The sequence below is a fragment of the Eleutherodactylus coqui genome, chromosome 12, assembly GCF_035609145.1.
Source record: "Eleutherodactylus coqui strain aEleCoq1 chromosome 12, aEleCoq1.hap1, whole genome shotgun sequence".
Lineage (NCBI taxonomy): Eukaryota > Metazoa > Chordata > Amphibia > Anura > Eleutherodactylidae > Eleutherodactylus > Eleutherodactylus coqui.
Window position 1 is genome coordinate 96256147 of NC_089848.1, and position 19842 is coordinate 96275988.

At 45.4% G+C, this 19842-nt stretch overlaps 1 protein-coding gene across 1 annotated transcript; it reads right to left on the reverse strand.

Annotated features, from left to right (window-relative positions):
* Positions 1–9851: 9851 nt before the first annotated feature.
* XRCC2 (X-ray repair cross complementing 2) lies at positions 9852–18792 on the reverse strand. The gene is made up of 3 exons (XM_066585703.1): positions 18690–18792; positions 13734–13815; positions 9852–10717 (listed from the first exon to the last, which is right to left on the reverse strand). The coding sequence occupies exons 1-3, from the start codon at positions 18726–18728 to the stop codon at positions 9993–9995; spliced, it is 846 nt and encodes a 281-aa protein (XP_066441800.1). The 5' UTR covers positions 18729–18792; the 3' UTR covers positions 9852–9992.
* Between the last annotated feature and the right edge of the window lie 1050 nt (positions 18793–19842).

Genomic DNA, 19842 nt, shown 5'->3' on the forward strand with positions numbered 1-19842 from the left:
GCTGCTGGGCTGGGCTTCTCCGCTGGGCTGGGCTTCTCCGCTGGGCAGCTCCAGTTTCTGCACCTTCCTCTAACAGAGGAAGGTACAGAATGGCCGCTCCAGCGCGCTCCCGAGCAGTGACAGCTCGTCTGCGCATGCGCAGAAGAGCTGTAGCGGGGAGCACACTGAAGCGGCTCGTGCTGGAAGGAGAAGACCGGACTGCGCAAGCGCGTCTAAAAAAGCAAGCTGCCAGCGAATTTAGACGGAACCATGGAGACGAGGACACTAGCAACGGAGCAGGTAAGTGAAATAACTTCTGTATGGCTCATATTTAATGCACAATGTACATTACAAAGTGCATTAATATGGCCATACAGAAGTGTATAACCCCACTTGGTTTCGCGAGACCACCCCTTTAAGTGTTTCCTATATACATCTTTCTGCATACAAAATGAGGTTTGTGAGATTAATCAAAAGATGGCCTTCAGCAGGGGTGGCAACAGGTAAGTAAAATTCTGTCTAAGTTCTCAATGGGGTCTTGGGAGAGGTTCTGCCCTATAATCGAAAAGAGGTGAACATATTTTATTACTATTTATTGATTTCAGGGCAGTGTACCTATCAGAACGAGGATTTACATAAATTACATAGGATAAAAAATAACAAGCATGGAAAAATGAGCAAAAACTGATACAGAGGGAGAGAGAACCCTGCCCACGATACCACGTTCCAAAGTATGGGGGATGCAAGGGAAAAGCCTAGAAGATGGTTGTGTGAGGAGCAGACTAAGAGAAGAGAAGGTGGTCTTGTGAGCTCTGGAGATTGTGTGCGCATGTGGGGTATCTAACTATTAGCTGCGAGATGTATGGAGGGACAGGTTGTATATAAATTACATGTGGGGGGTATCAGGATATTAGGTCAGAGATGTATGGGGGGACAGGTTGTATATAGATTACATGTGGGGGGTATCAGGATATTAGGTCAGAGATGTATGGGGGGACAGGTTGTATATAGATTACATGTGGGGGGTATCAGGATATTAGGTCAGAGATGTATGGAGGGACAGGTTGTATATAGATTACATGTAGGGATGTATCAGGATATTAGGTCAGAGATGTACGGAGGGACAGGTTGTATATAGATTATATGTGGGGGGGTATCAGGATATTAGGTCATAGATGTATGGAGGGACAGGTTGTATATAAATTACATGTGGGGGGGTATCAGAATATTAGGTCATAGATGTATGGAGGGACAGGTTGTATATAAATTACATGTGGGGGGGTATCAGAATATTAGGTCAGAGATGTATGGAGGGACAGGTTGTATATAGATTACATGTGGGGGGTATCAGGATATTAGGTCAGAGATGTATGGAGGGGACAGGTTGTATATAGATTACATGTGGGGGGTATCAGGATATTAGGTCAGAGATGTATGGAGGAACAGGTTGTATATAGATTATATGTGGGGGGTATCAGGATATTAGGTCATAGATGTATGGGGGGACAGGTTGTATATAGATTACATGTGGGGAGGTATCGGGATATTAGGTTAGAGATGTATGTAGGGGACAGGTTGTATATAGATTACATGTGGGAGGTATCGGGATATTTGGTCAGAGATGTATGGGGGGACAGGTTGTATATAGATTATATGTGGGGGGTATCAGAATATTAGGTCAGAGATGTATGGAGGAACAGGTTGTATATAGATTATATGTGGGGGGTATCAGGATATTAGGTCATAGATGTATGGATGGACAGGTTGTATATAGATTACATGTGGGAGGTATCGGGATATTTGGTCAGAGATGTATGGGGGGACAGGTTGTATATAGATTACATGTAGGGGGGTATCAGGAAATTAAGTCAGAGATGTATGGAGTGGATGGCTTATGTACAGTATGTATAGAGGTATCAGAGATATTAGGTCAGAGAGGGACATGATATATGTTATTGGGAGATGACAGGTTGTAGATAGCCTTGTATCTCGTTAAGAGTATTTTGCACTGGGCTCACTGGACAATGAGCAGTCAGTGAATAGTTTGACAGAGAGGAGAGGCAGATGAATAGCAGGGAGAGATGTGGATAAGCCAGGCAGCAGAGTGTGAGTGGCTGTCTTATCGGTGTCCCACACAGGTGCATTTAGCTCCCTCATTTGGAAGTCTGCTACCTGCATGGTGAGAGGATGCAGCTATATGCATTCCTTAGTCAGTAAGTATATGTCCGTTTTCTGTGATTGTTTTTATATTTCCCCTTCTGTGATGTATAGGCAGCAGAGTTGAGGTTAGATTGGAGGGGCACAACAGCATTGGATTGGGGGCTACAGAGAAGGATGGTGTAATAGTCTAGATGGGAGAAGATGAGGGTATGCACTTGCCTTTCTTGTTGATTTTAGGTTGAGTTAATATTGCATCTGGGAGATGTTTTTGAGTTAGAGGCGGTAGCAGGTATTGAGGGCTTCTTTAAATGGTTTGAAGGAAACAGTAGAATGAAGTAGAATATATCATTAAATTGCATTATGTCCTCATATCTAGAACTTCTAGGGCCAATAAAATATGAACAAAAAAAGGGTGATACTGGTTCCAACTACACCACAGGTTCTTTACTTTCATTATATAGCACTAGACTAAAAAATACTGATAAGATGCCATATGTTTAGCTCCACACATAAGGCGTTCAGCTGAAAACTAATGTCCAAATAGTAACGGAGGTGATCGATACCTGAAACCATCTCTTGTAAGTAGTAAAGTTAGATACAGAGAGAAGAGACATAAAATACGTAAAGGAAACAATTTCAAAAAGTGGACAGACTTTCACTCAACTGCACAGAGGCTCTTGGATCAACCTGTGGGACCACTGATGTTACCCAACAAGGGGTCCCAAGTCCATCTTTCCCAATGAAGAGTTGGCCAGGCTTGCACAGCTACCCTCCATAACTGTATATTGCAACCATCTTAATTAGCTTTTTTGAGCTTTATTTTAATAACATGTTTAAAAATTATTAATCTGTGACAAACGTAGATCAATGTTCAGCTTGGATTGCTTCGTTTGCGAAAGAGATTTCTAATTTACAATGTAGTATAAAAGAAAGGCCAAAGTTTCTTAGAACTCCACTAGCAGAAGCCTGGAAATAATTGCTCCAGTGCAGAATAGATCGCCCTGTTTATACTATGAGTCTTTTATATATGAAAAGTTTTAATGAGGGAAGCAGCGACATCATTAATAAAGTTCTAATGCACACATGCAAAAGTTCTTAGAGAAATTGTGTCACACTTTCCGATTCAAAATGACTTGGCCCGAAAATGGGACTGAAAACGGTTGCAGTAAAATACTGACTCCAGCAGAACGATGCCAATAACGACTCCGGGGAAAATGACACTTTGTTTGTCTAATGGTGTGCCAACTTTTGTTAAACTTTATTAAACCATTGTCATTTCCTTCTCCTAGTCATTAACTCCTTCAGGTCCTAAACCAACGATGTGGACTTTGGATGTGAAGAGATCACAAACAGCTACATATTAATAAAAACCACTAATTAACAAAAAACGGAAAATATTTTTTGTTCCTGAAAACCGATCCTGGGAGTCCTAAAAGTCAACAGTAATTATTAGTAAAGCTCAGCATCGCTGAGAGCTCTTCAGTGACCAGGAAATGATTTGAAGCTGGATTAAACAGGTTTAACATGTTTTCCTAAACTTAAGTGGCATTAGAAACTGCGCTATTCTAACCAGGGGATAATAATTCCATTGAAATTAATGAAATGATGTAGTGGTTGAACTGATGCCGGACTCCCTTTTCATTGCCTCGGTTGACATTTGGACTTGGCGGGCCTATTTTTCACTGATTAATGGAATATTAGAACTAGGAACATTTTGTCTTTTGTAAGTCTCTCATCTCCAACCATACACTGGGTGGTCACAATTTGTTCTGGATTTGCCTTTATTGCAAATGCGTTGGAGGCCCCGTTTAGCTGATGAATAACTAGTTCATGTAATTAAAGAATCATTGTCAAAAAAATTCAAGCACCTAGAAGGAGTTGTGGGAATTGAATGAAACTTTCTGTGTGTGATTGTAATGTTGATGTAAGTCAGTGATTACAATATCAGAGGAAAAGGAGTATTTATTATAGAAAACAGAACTCTTGAAGGGAGGCTCTAGTACCCTGTTGTACCGCCTCTAGCTTGGATACAAGATGTGATATGGGTGGGCATGGAGGCTCTAGTACCCTGTTGTACCGCCTCTGGCTTGAATGTAAGATGTAATACGGGCTGGCATGGAGGCTCTAGTACCCTGTTGTACCGCCTCTAGCTTGGATACAAGATGTGATACAGGTGGGCATAGAGGCTCTAGTACCTTGTTGTATCACCTCTAGCTTGGATACAAAATGTGATACGGGCGGGCATGGAAGCTTTAGTACCCTGTTGTACCACCTCTAGCTTGGATACAAGATGTGATGTGGGTGGTCATGGAGGCTCTAGTTCCCTGTTGTACCGCCTCTAGCTTGGATACAATATGTGATATGGCCAGAAATGAAGGCTCTAGTACCGTGTTTTACCTCCTCTAGCTTGGATACAAGATGTGATACAGGCGGGCATGGAGGCACAGTATCCTGTTTGGCCACTTCTAGCTTGGATACAAGATGTGATACGGATTGGCACGGAGGCCCTAGTACCTTGTTGGGTCGTTACTAACCTGGACACAAGATGTGATACGGGCAGGCAAGGAGGCATACAAGTTCCTTATGGTATCCTGTGGCATATCAGTCAACAATTGCTGTATGAGCCTTTAGATCATGCAAATTCGTAGACTGTCGAAGTTTGCATCCCAGATGGTCCCATAGATGTTCTACTGGCAATAAATATGGCAACCAGGATTACTAAGAAAGTGTTGCAATGCTGTGGAAGCATTTCTGTGACACTTTTGCTGTGTGTGGCTCATCATTAATTTACTGAAAAATACCTCTTGGAAGCCCTGCCATGAGAGGCAACACATGTGGCTGCAGTTCTCAGACTAAACTTGGATTCATTGCTGAAGATAACCTGGTTCCACATCGTAGTGTCTTGTTTTGTCATTCATTACACCACTGCAAGCAGAGACGATGGCGTGTGTCAATGGCAGAACATGTAATGGGCGCCGTGAGACTAAATGTCCTTTAGCCAAGTACCTGGAAATCGTTTTGACAGACATGAGCCTCTAAAGATAGTGGCTCTTGTCTCTGGATGTTGGAGAACAAAACAGCTGCAACTGCTCATGCTTGTTGGACAGACCACAGTAGAAAGGATCCTCTCTCTCTCAACAGATCACCTCATACATCCACTCATCCCAACACCTCCTAACAGTCTTATCAGAATGGCCAAGGTGGCAGGCAATTTATCAATATGACCATGTAGCTTCTCACATTTCAATAATGCACCCCCTCTCAAACTCTGTAAACTGGACAAAATCTCTTCGATTGTGTCATAGAGGCGTCTAGTGGTCAGTAAGCTCTACACAAGTTACAGCCAAATATTTCAAATTTTGGCTTATCACTCAAGAGCACCTACTGCCATATTTCAGCACCCCAGTTCCTGTGCTTTCGTGCATAGTTGAGTCACTTTTCTACATGGAAGGTATGGCTTCCTTGAAGACCACTTCTGGCACTAGATGGGTGTACCTGGGTCCCACTGTTTTCTGTCAGTTCTTAGTTGATGACACTGTTGGTCATCTTCCGATTTCGAATGGAAGTAAGCATCAGGAGTCTTTCATCTGTTGTGCTAAGCTTCCTTGGCTGACAACTGCGTCAATGTTGCCCATTTCTTTGTGTTTCTTCAAAAGATCTTGAACAGCACATCATAAAACCCCGGGCTGCTTTAAAATCTTGGGAGAGACCTTCCTAATGTAGAACTACCTTGTGTCTTGTTGCTGTGTTAGTTTGGCCATGGTGTATGACCTGTGACATGAAACCATCTTATGTGCAAATAAGAAAGATGGAACAATACCCCTGCAGCGCCACCTATTGGATGGCAAAATTCCTTCAAATCAATGTACGACTCTTTAAACAAGTTTTTTTAAAACAATGATTGGGAATAGGAAACTAAGCCAGAAAACTATGTACAGACAGCTGTTTCAGGGTGTTTGCCCCTCCACAGTGTGTAGCAGGTTTCTGGTTTAGCTAGTGAGAGGCCCCGCAATCTCTCTTCATACATACTCCGACCCCGCAGGACATAACTGTACATCCTATAGCAGGAAGGGGTTAACGTTTAGCGCACCTTATCCATGACGAGGTACGCTAAACTCCGCTGTCGGCCACAGGGAGCTGCAGCCGAAAATGAAAGTAAAGTCACGCATTGTGGCGCTCTGCTGAACACCTAAATGAGAGAGGCCCAAGAACTGCATAAACTATCTGAACCTATCCCATATAGTACACGTGTGTGAACTGTATTTCCACTATTCCTGTAGTATAAGACCATGTGGTCTGCAGAGATGTTCTTCCTGAATGTGCTCAGAACAAATATTATCTATTCAACTTCTCTTTGAAGCAGTTGGATTTATGATGACAACATAATTTGTTTACACAAGGCATTAGGAAGAACACTAAACACAGTACTAAAATAGTACTGAGGGAAACAAAGTTAATCAGATCAACCGGGATAATGACTGCCTTCATGTACATCTTTTCATTATTTAAATGCACCTAAAATAAAAAAAAACAACTTTGTGTCTTCAGTTCCTACATAAACCTACTGTGTTTCCCCAAAAGTAGGTCCTACCCTGATAGTAAGACCTACCCCGATGGGAGAGGCTTGAAATATAAGGCCTCCCCTGAAAATAAGACCTAGCTAACCTTCCCCACCCCCTCCAAAAAAAAAGAATACTCACCTGGTCCCAATGGGCTCCGGCAGTGCTGCGGCAGACTGCTGAGTCCTCCCCGTCTGCCATGTCAGCTTCTGCTGGTGATGGGGCTTCTGAATACCAGTAAAGCAAGCGCTGTGATTGGCTAATCGAGCGCTGGCAGCCAATCACAGCCGGCGCTCAATGAGCCAATCACAGCCATTCAGTGATGTCATTCACTGAGTGGCTGTGATTGGCTGCTGGCACTAGATCAGCCAATCACAGTGCTCGCTTTACTGGAGGCGGTGTATTTAAAGCCCTGTCACCAGAAGAAGCTGAGATGGCAGACGGGGAGGACTCTGCAGTTTGCCGCAGCACCGCCGGAAACCATTGGGATGCCGCGGACCAGGTGAGTATACGCCCCCCCCCCCCCCCCCAAAAAAAAAAAATTAGACACTGTGCCTCTTTGAGGAAAACATTAATATAAATCAGTGTCTTATTTTCGGGGGAAACTGGTATGTGTCTCCATGGCGTCAAGTTACAAACAAAGGCTGTGTGGCCTGAGCATGCACTTATATTCTGTTCCATAGGTCTCCTGCTTCTTGCTAATGGGCTAGACATATACATTTTTTTTAAAGTTAGCAGCTCCTCTCCACTTCTATTTTTCTTTATATGGAGTTTAGCCGTCTGCCGTCGGCTGCTTGAGGACGGAGCTCCTGTTGAATTTCAGATCTCCCTGCAACACTGGAAGATACTGCTTGTGAGGTGAGCCTATATTTCATTTTTGGCTTATAGACGTATAATAGCACACAAATCGCTTTAGAATTCTCCCCGCTGTCATCTCTCTGCTCGGCTTTCAAATCCCCCGCTGTCAGCGCTGTGTAAGTAAGCGCTGTGATTAGATCAAGTGCCGGCTGTGATTGGCTGCTGCTCAATCCAATCACAGCGCTGACAGAGCTCGGCTAATACTCGAGTATATACGCTATATATCAAAACGTCTGAAACAAATAGGAGAACCCCTTCCTATACTTTATTTTAGCATAAATATGCTAAATTAAAAAAAATAACTCTAAATGTTAAAAAAAAAATTTTCAGCATTTTACCTCCAATAAAACTAAAAAACGGGAAAAAGGTCAGTAAAAAAGCTATTTAAAAAATAAATTAATCGCCCTTTATTTCCGTGACATATAAACACAGCAAAAATAATTTTGGTAGCTAAAGGAAACAAAATAAGGCAGTAAAACCACCACATGGGTTGTCCCGCGGCAGCAAGTGGGGTTATACACTTCTGTATGGCCATATAAATGCATTTTGTAATATAGATCGTGCATTAAATATTGGCCATACAGAAGTTATACACTTACCCCCCGGTGTTGGCGTCCCAGTCTCCATGGCGCCGACCGAAGCCTTCTTCTGCCTTGATTAGACGCGCTTGCGCAGTCTGCCTCTTCTGTCCCGTTGAATGGGGCCGCTCCGACGTGCTCGCGCCACACAGCTGGTCTGCGCATGCGGGACAACCCCTTTAAGGTACAAAACAGCCTGGTCCTTAAGGTGATAAACATGCACTTTCATCTTTTTAAGGCAGTGCCTTGGCTGAATACTGACAGCTCGTCTCCTGCTCTAGCAGCCAGGAAAGGAGAACGCTCAGATCCTGGCAGCTTAACCCCTTACATGCCACAATCAATAGCACTGCAGCATGCAAGCAGATGGCAGGGAAGGGGGCTCCTTCTGTCACCCATCAGCACCCCAAAGTGTGATTCAAAGTACCAATGGGCTCCCATGGCAGTCAGAGTTATGAGAAACACCACAATGTCTGCCTTGTAACCCAGCCTATTAGGCCCTGCTTACAGCAGAGTCTTATAGGCTGCTGTCACATGCTTAGCAGGATGCACTACCGTGATGCAGTGTAGTATCCTAGCGATTGAACAATCGCATCTTCAAGTCCCCTTCAGGGACTAAAACAATATTGTTAGAGATGAGCGAGCCTACTCGGCCACGCCCCTTTTTCGCCTGAATACCGCGATTTTCGAGTACTTCCGTACTCGAGCGAAAAGATTCGGGGGGCGCCGTGGGTGAGTGGGGGGGTTGCAGCGGGGAGTGGGGGGGGGGAGAGAGGGCTCCCCCCTGTTCCCCGCTGCTACCCCCCGCCTCCCCCCGCCCCCCGAATCTTTTCACCCGAGTACTGAAGTACTCGAAAATCGCGATGCTCGATTGAGTAATTACTCGAAACGAGTAGGTTCGCTCATCTCATAAATATTGTCAAAAAACTTCAATCAAGTTTAATTAAAAGCAAGAAAAAAAAAAAAAAAATCAGTAAAAAAAATTCTGCCTACAAAAATCCTTTTAAGATGGACAAATACAAAAAGTTTATATGCCTTTTCAGCACAGCGCTAAACGCTGTACAATGATCCCATTCATTTGAATGGGGCTGTTCACACAAGCGTCAAAATGCAGGGTTTTCAAAGCTGCATTTTGACAGCTACGCTCGTTCTATCTTTGGCCGTTTTCGGCCCTGCGTCACCCATTGAAATAAATGGGCAGAGGATCTTTTGCTAGCGATGGAGATTAAAATCCCTGCCTCCAGCAAGAGATTTCTCTGATTGGCTGAATGCCGCTGAGTGACAGCCCACTCAGCCAATCACAGCGAGCGCCGGATGCTCCAATCACAGCCAGCACTGGATGCTCCAATCACAGCCAGCACTGGATGCTCCAATGAATAGCTGTGATTGGAGCATCGAGCGCTGCCTGTGGTTGGCTGAGTGGGCTGTCACTCTGTGTTGCTCAGCCAATCAGAGCAATCTCTTGTCAGTGGCACAGCAGTTCCACACCACTGTGTAACTTCGCAACTTGGGCAACTCTTTCATATTCACTTCTATTGCACTGTTATCGCGTTGCAGACTTCTGTTGCATTGTCCAGTCTCATTTGCGTGATTTGCCTGCAGCGCCATTGTGTAACTGAGGTTGTAGCGTAGCCCCAGGCTTAGGACTGCATCACACTAGTTCTCATCTGTTCCTACAACACTTCAGTATGATAAAAACACAACAGCCGAATGAGAAAAGAACAAAAAAAAAAAAATCTTTATTAATCAGATAATACAGTTTGTAGAGACCAACATGTAGCGATAAAAATAAAAACCTAAGAGCTCACAGATACTGTGAATATCTAGTGTCTTCCGGAGGCCCACAGAGCTCTTCCACGGCTCATGGGATGAACTGTGCTCCGGCCTCGGTTATTACGAATGAGCGCTTGATGACATTTTTGCTTTTCAGGTGGCAGGAAGTAACCGAGAACGTTGTGATATGACTCTCTTGTTTTTGTTCTTTTGAGAAAAATACTCTGTTTGTCGTTACGTGCTGCCACAGCTTGCACAGATACGGTTTGAAGTCCGTAGCGGAAGACGCTCGTTTCTCGGAATGAGACGCTCCACTGTTTTCATTGTACGTCTTCTGCATTATAGTTTGTGTGGAAGCGAAAAGCACCAGCTTGTATTCCTTTATCAATTTATCAAGAAGCTCTATGCATCTCCTAATATTGGACTCCTGCCTAGAAATGGTTTCTCCTCCATTATTCCGGTCGATCCAGTAAAAAGCCGACAGGCTATCTATGATTAATAGACAGAGGGAAGGGCGAGTGCAGAACATGTTCTCTAGGGAGTGAAGGGTAAGGAGCAGCTGGATGCTACTACTGCAGTGGACCAAGAAGAAGCGGCCCAGACATCGCTTCACCGTCTCTTCGTCACTTTGGGACAATCGGTGTTCAAGTATAGTGACCAGACGAAGCATGTCGAAGTGATAGTCCGTGTCTAGGTAGACCACCTCCACTTGTAAGCCGCCATCGACAACGGGTAAGATGCAGCGGGAAATTAAATGGCAAAACATTTCGGTTTTTCCAGAGCCTTCCGGACCGTGGAACTCAACGATATCACCTGCGAGTCAAGACCCAAAACGTTTACGCACATCTACAGTATTCTTCTAAAATCACACATTATGACTAGAGATGAGCGAGTGTACTCGCTAAGGCACATTACTCGAGCGAGTAGCGCCTTAGCCGAGTATCTCCCCGCTCGTCTCTAAAGATATGGGGGCCGGCAGGCAGGGAGCGGCCGGGGAGAGCGTGGAGATCTCTCTCTCCCTCTCTCCCCTCCGCAACTCACCTGTCACCCACGCTGGCCCCCGAATTTTTTTTTTTTTTACACTAAAATTCAGTTTTTTTAGGGAAGAGCTTATATGTAAGGTCCTTCCCTGAAAAACAACTCAGGGGTTTTGGCAGGTCACTGCCTTCAATGGAGCTGTCAGCAGCAGCCGCAGCTCCATTGAAGACGGGTTTTTGCACGTACATGGGTGCGCACCTATGTACGTGCAAAAACACGCTCATGTGAAGCCACCCTGATTGTGGAAAAAAATTGACAGCAAAGTTAGCATTTCCGTAGGATATGTGGACACCATCCTGCACGAAGACCTGAAGATGCAGGAGGTTTCCTCTAGGTTGGTGTGACGGATCCCTGAAGACAACGCTATCTCATCAGGCGGCCCTTATTCAGGGGTTTCTTCATGACAACAACTTTGAAGTGGTCCCTCGTGCCCTCTACTCACCTGACCTTGTACCTGTTGATTTTTGCCTTTTTCCAAGGATAAAGGGCGCTCTCAGTGGTCATACATGTTCCATTTGTGCCATTCTTGCATCAGTGATTTTCCAGTGAGCAAAACAGACCTCTAAAGAAGTGTTCTCAGTGGCCATGCAGTCATGGTGTCAACGTTGTGAAAAATGTGTACCTCAAGAGGGAGATTACGTTGAGAAGTGACAATACTGTCAGCTTTCTTGGGTAAGTAGTTTTTAAGAAAAAAATTAGGAGACCTAAGAACTTGAATGCACCTCGTATTACCTGCCGCTCTCCTTACTACCGGTTTGGCTGCTGAATTGCTTCTTCCTGGGCCCTCTTCTTTCTTCTAGCATGGCTGTAAGGTTCCTGTCACTACTCAATGCTGACTGTGCAATGATAGTCAGACACTGAATGCTGTTTTGTGATTGGCCAGCACTACTCGGACTGAGAGATGTGTATTGCCTTAGACTGTTCATGCACCACTAGTGTTCAGTGTGCAAGAGGAAGCATAAGAATAGCCACATTGGAAGAAAGAACAGAGCTCCTGGGCACAGGCGGATTGGTGGTCAAACCGGGAGAAAAGAAGGCAGCAGGTAATAGAACTCACCCCACCAGAGGACTAGAGGGTCATTTCAATGTTCCCCAGGAGCCTATACTTCAATGATACAACATGGCATCCTCTTCCCACCATTCGTATAACAGCTACATGAGAAGTTCTTGTGACTTTTTGCATCACCACCGTCCACCGTAAGCAGTTTGGATCACTCCACCGGACCAGATAGTCAAGATGTAAACCAAGGCTCTTCATCGTTCCAGAACCCCATTAATGATTCTTGGGGGCTGCCTCTGTAATACGGCTTGTCTGTAGATTCTCACAGAATCCATGCAAAACAACCCCTGTATGCCTCAGTGTAAAACTGGAAGAACTTTGAGGTACAGTATGATCCCTAGAATTCCATGGGTTCCGTATTACAGGTCCATACTGCACAAATCCACAATGCTGCCATAAGCACGAGCCCAAGCTCATCATGTGATGGCTTAAAGGGTTCAGGGCTAGAAAAAAAAAAAAAAAGTCTGATACTTTTCCAGAAACTGAGTCACATCTGTCCGTGGGTTGTTGTCTGGTATTGCATCTCATCCCTATTCAAGTCAATGCAGCTGAACTGCAATACCAGACACCGCCTATGAACAGATGTGGTGCTGTTCCTGGAAAAACAGCAGAACCTTTTTTATAGCCCTGGACAAGCCCTTTTTAAAATGTCACTGATTATTGTACTTTGACAATGAGAAAAGTAGCTGCATTTTCAACTAATTGTTGACATGTCATAGAGACACGTGAAAAGTATTGTTCAGTGGGAGTCCCAATGCTGAGACCCCTGCTGATCGCTAGAACAAGGGGGCTGCGGCACTCATCCAAGTGCTGTGCCTCCTCAGCTGTCTTCACTGCTTTCCGACTCCTTCTGCCAGCTGAAGAGGGCCACATAGAGGTCTATAGCGCTTTCTATATACATCAGATGCTGGAAGGCGTCGAAGAGTAGAATGGACAGCCAAGAAACTCCATTGGTCTAGCGATCGGCTGGGGGTCTCAGCAGTGAGACCCCCAATAGCAATACTTTTTTGTGTCTCTATGAAATGTCAAAAGTAAGTTGAAAGTGCAGTTACCCTTTAATTGTGGTTTTAAACTACAAATGTTAGGATATAACACATAAAATCACACCTAAACAGGCTGTCAAAGATTTGGGCATTGCGGTGGCTCAGTGGTTAGCACCAGTGCCTTGCAGTGCTGGGGGTCTTGGGTTTCCTCCCACACTCCAAAACCATGCTAAAAGGTGACTTTACATTGTGATTGCCCTATGGAGGCAGAACCTGAAATCAAGTGCTGTGCAATATGTATGTGCTAAATAAAATGAGTAAAAGAAGTAGAGTAGAGAGCAGAACTAATAGATTCTAGAGGCCTCCTCTCCGTTAGGGCTTATTTAGACGACCGTATATCGGCTCGGTTTTCACGCGAGCCGATATACGGTGTCCTTGTCTGCAGGGGGGAGGATGGAGAAGCCAGGAGCAGGAACTGAGCTCCCGCCCCCTGCCACTATTTACAAAGGGAGGGACGGGGCTAAGTACAGGCGCTTAGCTCCGCCCCCATCCCACCCCTCCCATTGTAAATAGTGGCAGGGGGTGGGAGCTCAGTTCCTGCTCCTGGTTCTTTCATCCCCCTGCAGAGAAGGACACCATATATCGGCTCGCGTGAAAACCGAGCCGATATACGGTCGTCTGAAATAGCCCTGCGGTAGACACCCAGAATACAGAAGAAAATCGTACATTGAAATTCTGAATAATTTACCATGTAAAGGACAATCTCCAATGGCAAAGAGCAGCGGCTCCAGCTCCTTCAGAGAGGCGCGTCCTTCCAGCCTCGCAAGTAGCTTAAAAACATAACAAATTAAATGCATTACATAACGGTTCGCTAGAACAGCCGACGCCGCGCTGCGTTACTGCGCTGCTCAGAGCAGAAGAACATTTACTAATTATACTTCAACGATCTGCTGCAGGAAATCTGGTGCAAATTAGACCGAGTCACATCTGCGCTGGAAGCTCCATTTGGCGGTTTTGTCGCAGATCCAACACATAATACCGGAAGAAATAGCGCGGCATGCTGCGCTTTGTCTTCATGTAAAATTCCAGACAGCTGAGCGGAAACGTACCCAGCTATAGTCAATAGGGGAGGGGGGGGGGGTTGACGCTGTTCGGTTCCATCATAAGATTCAGTAGAACTTGTACTTTATTCATTCATCCCTGCACATTCTGAGCAGAACGGTCCAATGGGCGGAGCTATCTGTGTATGACTGGTGATAGGATCAACCATCAATCGCTGATAGGACCACCTATCAATCGCTGATAGGACCACCAATCAATCGCTGATAGGACCACCAATCAATCGCTGATAGCACCAACATTTTTTTCCACAATACTATATGTCGATGTACTTAACCGATCCTGCCCTATAACATGATGCCTGCAGAATGGACAGCATGTTCAATATGACAGATTTCCTTTAACACCTTAAGGGTGGATTCAGACGACCGTATATCGGCTCGGTTTTCACGCCGAGACGATATACGGTGTCCTCATCTGCAGGGGAAAGGGGGGAGGATGTAAGAGCCAGGAGCAGGAACTGAGATCCCGCCCCCTCTCTGCCTTTTCTCCACCCCCTCTCCGCCCCTCTGCACTATTTGCACTGAAAGGAGGCAGGGGCGGGGCTAAGTTTAGCGAATTAGCCATGCCCTGTCCCACCTCTTCCCAACTGCAAATAGTTCAGAGGGGCGGAGAGGAGGCAGAGAGAGGGCGGGAGCTCAGAGCACTGCTCCTGGCTCTTCCAGGTTCCCCCGCTGCAGAGAGACATGATGTATATCAGCTGGGCGTGAAAACCGAGCCGATATACGGTCATCTGAATCCAGCCTAAGGACGTGGCCCTTTTTTTCTTTTCATTTTTCCCCTTTTAAAAAAAATCATAATTCATAATTCCCTCATACAGCGACGTCGATAGATAAATGAAGGAGTCACGATTTTTTTTAAAGGGGGGGGGAGGAAAAAACAAAAATGGAAAAAAAAGGGGGCTGTATCATTAAGGGGTTAATACTGCAGGAGGTCGTATATCCCAGTCTTCCTTTATATGAGGGCTTGTTTTTTGCGGGACGAGTTATGTTTCAATGATATTATATAATGCACCATCTAATGTACTGAAAACCTTTTAATTCAAAGTTGAGTGAAATGGAAAAAAAAACCCGACATTCCGCCATCTTTGGATGCTTCTTGCTTCTACGGCACACAAACTGCAACAAAAACGACCTGATAACTTTATTCTGTGGGTCAGTACTATTACTACGACACCAAAATTTATATAGTTTTTTTTTTTGGTCTACTACTATTACTTCTTTTCAAAGATATTAAATGTTTTTTACATTTTTATTCTTCCGCCATCTTCTGATCATAATAGCTTTTTTGTAGACATAGCTGTGCGGGGGCTCATTTTGTGTGGGGCGTCCTGTAGTTTCCGTTGATACCATTCTGGAGTATATATGACTTTTTGCGCGCTTTTTATTACATTTTTCCTTGGAGATGGGGTGACCAAAAAAAAAGCATAATTCTGGCTTTCTTTCTTTTTTTTCTGACGACGTTCACTGTGTGGAGTAAATAACGCATTCTTTTGATAGATTGGACTTTTGTGGATGCAGCCATGAAATATGTGCGTTTTTAGCTTTTATTATTTAGATTATTTTATTGTAAATATGGCAAGAGGGTTTTTTTTTAACTTTTATTATCTTTTATTTTTTATAACTGGTAAACCTTTTTTTAACTTACTTTTTTATTCCCTAGAGGGGATAAGAACTTGTGATGCTTTGATCGCTCCTGCAGTATGATGTAATGCCGTAGCATTACATCATACTGCGATTTGACAGGCATTCTATCAAGCCATGCCTGTGGCCTTTTCAGAAGGCCCCCGGCTGTCATTCCTGGACAACGAAGGGGAGAACCAATTCTTGTTTGTACAGAGTGCTGTTATTGGGACGTGTAGAATTAACTACCGACATCGTACAGAGGTCAGCGACAAATGTCGGCGCCAACTATTCTGTTAACATATGTTAGGCTACTTTCACACGGCGTTTTTTCATCCAGTGCTGGTTCTGTCTTTGGTTTCCCTCTGTTATGGCAAGAATGGCTGTGATTGGTTCATCGAGCTCCACAGTGATTGTCTAAGCTGTGGCGCTCGAAACCCAATCAGAGCAATCGCTTGCTGGAGGCGGAGTTTTCAAACCCTGTTACCAGCAAGCGATGTTGTGTCAGCGGCTGTGAACTGCCCGGAATTGCGGAGAACAGCGGTAGGGACCCGGATGGAGCCTGCTAGGTAAGTATGATAAGACCTCCCCAGAAAATAAGGGTTAACGTGGACACCCACTTGCGATATGTTTTCCCTGCGATGCGACAGCTGTGGCAGAAGTCCAGAATGCTATCCCATTGCTTTCAATGGGGTCGGCGCTGCTGCTGGCCCAATTGAAAGCAGTGGTTTCGTGGAAGCCCCCGGAGCATGATTTTCATGGAAAGGCTTAAAATATAAGCCCTTCCCTGAAAATCATCATTAACTGGTTAAAAAAAGATTTAAAAAAATCACTCACCGCTCAGACGTTTCCTCCGGCTGGCTCGCCGACACTGCTGTCCAGCACTTTCAGCAGGCGGGGCTGTGCTGATTGGCTGAGCGCTCAGCCAATTACAGGCAGCGCTTAGCTATTCATCAAGCGCTGCCTGCAATTGGCTGATCGCTTAGCCAATCAGCACAGCCCTTTCAGGAGGCGGGGATTTTTAAATCCCCGCCTGCTGAAAGTGCTGGACAGCAGTGCAGGGGAGCCAGCCGGAGGACGCGTCTGAGTGGCGGAGTGGTGAGTAAATTTTTTTCTTCTTTTTTAACCAGTTAATGATGATTTTCAGGGAAGGGCTTATATTTCAAGCCCTTCCCTGAAAATCATTCTGCAGGGGTTATCACAAACCACTGCTTTCAATGGGACCAGCAGCAGCGCCGCCGATCCCGTTGAAAGCAATGGGATAGCATGCTGCACTTCTGCCACAGCTGTGATCTGTCCATCCTCGCACCAAAGGTCCCCAGAGGAAAAAATCATTTCTACCAGGATGAAATGGTGATGGAGTCCGCCCTGCAATTTATCGGATGGTGCATTTTTTGGCTTCTTTTATCTGAGCTACGAAGGTGCCCATAGAAAACGATGGGGGAGGCTGTAAGGCTGTACAGCTCCGATGTTGGAAGATGTCCATCGGGGTTCTCTTACTGTATATTGCCAGCCTCTCTGCTGTCGGAGCCTATCCAACGTGTCACCTCATGCAGTATTGGCTTTAGCCAGCAGATAGCGCCGTTGTATAATGGCAGAAAAAGACTAAGCCCCCTAGGAAAACCAGGACACAAATTGGATTGGAAAGGGTTAAAAAAAACATCTACCTTACAGAATACACTCCACTGTGGTTTTCTGTGTGCAAATTTGTGCCGAACACCTGCAGCTATTCGCCTAGCGTGCGTTTACCCTTACAGCACCTTTACAAAGACATGTAGGTGCTGTAAGCGGTACACGAGCGGACATTACCCCGGAGGCCGTGAGTCTATTAGACAGGTTGCCAGTAAGGCCGTTGTCAGACGACCCGGTTTGAATTACGGAATCCGCGGCCGCTGACCGCAGGGAGGATCTCTTAGCAGCTGGCATGCATTTAAAGGGATGTAAAAAATAAAACAAAAAGGAGGAAAAATGGCGTCCTGCTGTATTTGCTGCAGACGGCTGAAGTCAATGGAAGCCGTCCGGCTTGCGGCCCATCCGCCATAGACATTGAGGGGGCGCCACGGGTCGCCCCATCATCGCCTAGAGGCGTTGCAGGAAAACCAAACATTAGAAAAAAAATCCGTACTGCGCATGACCGACCATCGGCGAGCCCCCGCGGTCATTACTGAAAATGACAAGTCCACAGGGTCGCCGACCGCGGTCAGAGCCACTGCAGGCTCCCACATCCGGAATCCGACCCCCCGTGTGCCGCCGGCCGTACGTTGCCGACTCTTTCGCCCGCCAGGGTCTCGTCCTTCTGTCTGACTTATGCCGTAAGCGTAAAATGCTGCGGGCCTCCCTCGTGTTTTACAGCTGTAGAGCCGGCCGTTTGGTTGTGAACTTGTACTGCGCCCGACCGCGTACCAGCGGCGCCTTCACAAAGGCGTAAACATATTTTGCTGCGTGAACTTGCAAACGTATTGCAAAGAAAATATAGATGGCGCACTGAAGACATGAGGAGACAAACGCCTTTTTACGTATTCAGCGCCGACACCTCCGTGCGCCGAGAGAAAAATGTGCGCTTCGGCCCAACCCAATTTACGCTGGCATCGTGTTCACGTCCGTATCACGCGGGGCATATTTACACCCTCATGGTAGTACATCACATGACAAGGCCCTTATATTTTACTATTTCTATAGGGGTCTCCTATAAGAGCCCGTGCAGCTGTGGTCACGTGACAGCCGCAGGTCACGGCACTCTGCTCGGGCTTTTGTTTACAAAGATTTTGAACCACATGACCAGGGCAGGTGACGTCACACGGACGAGGCTCCTCCCACACGCACGAGTTGAAGTTGACGCGCGCGCGGCTTCATTAACCCTTTCACTGCCGCTGGCCCCACAGACTGGTGTAGCACAGGGGCAAGGGCCTCAGGGCGCGGGGGGGGGTGTCTTCTGAGGTGAGCAGCGCATGCGCAGACGTTACCTGCGTGCCGGACTCCGCTCTCCGTAGGTCATCGCTCATTGTCAGCTCCGCGGGAGTCAGCCAGCCGCTGGAGATCTCCCAGAGAGAAAAAGGACCTTCGGTGACGTCAGGAGCATGTGATCAGTCACGTGTGTGAGAGGAGGGAGGGGGATGCTGTGTGCTGCAGCATGACTGCAGGGGATTATACACACACCAGTCAGCCATCACATTAACCCCTTTACCACCAGACCTTTTTTTCCCATTTCCACTTTTTCCATCCCACTTCCAATACATCATAGGTCTTTTATTGATCCGCTGACGTAAATGTCGGAGGGCTTGTTTTTTGCTGGGCGAGTTGTATTTTTTAATTGCCTCTATTTAACCCCTTAGTGACCAAGCTTTTTTTTTTTTCGTTTTTCCCCTTCCCCTTCCCCCTTATAAAAAATCATAGCTCCTTTATTTATCCATCCTTGTCGCCGCATGAGGACTTGTTTTTTGCGGGACGAGTTGTGTTTTTCAATGGTACTATTTAATGTACCCTATAATGTACTGAAAAACTGAAAAAAAATTCTAAGTGGAGAGAAATGGGGGGGGAAAATGAAATTACGCCATATTTTGGTACGTCTTGTTTCTACGGCGCACAAACTGCAACAAAAATGACCTGATAGCTTTATCCTGCGGGTCGGTACGATTACTATTATACCAAACATATAGTTTTTTTTGCTGTAGTACTTCTTATTTTTTTCAATAACTTTTTTATTCCTCCGTCGACCGTTGTGCGAGGGCTCTTTTTTTGCGGGACGTCCTGCAGTTTGCATTGGTAGCATTTTTTTTAATACATACGACTTTTTGATCGCTTTTTATTGCATTTTTTTCTTGGAGACAGGGGGACCGTAAAAGTGCATTTCTGGCGCTCTTTATTTATTTATTTTTGGACGACTGTGCGGGGTAAATAACGCGTTACTTTGATAGATCTGACTTTTATGAGCGCAGAGATACCAAATATGCATTTTTGTCTTATTATTTAGATTGTTTTATTATAAATATGACAAAGTTTTTTTTTTTACTTTTATTACTTTTTTTTCTTCAATAATTAGTAAAACTTTATTAATTTTATTCTTACTTCTTTTTTTAGCCCCCACAGGGGACCACAACTAGCGATGCTTTGATCGCT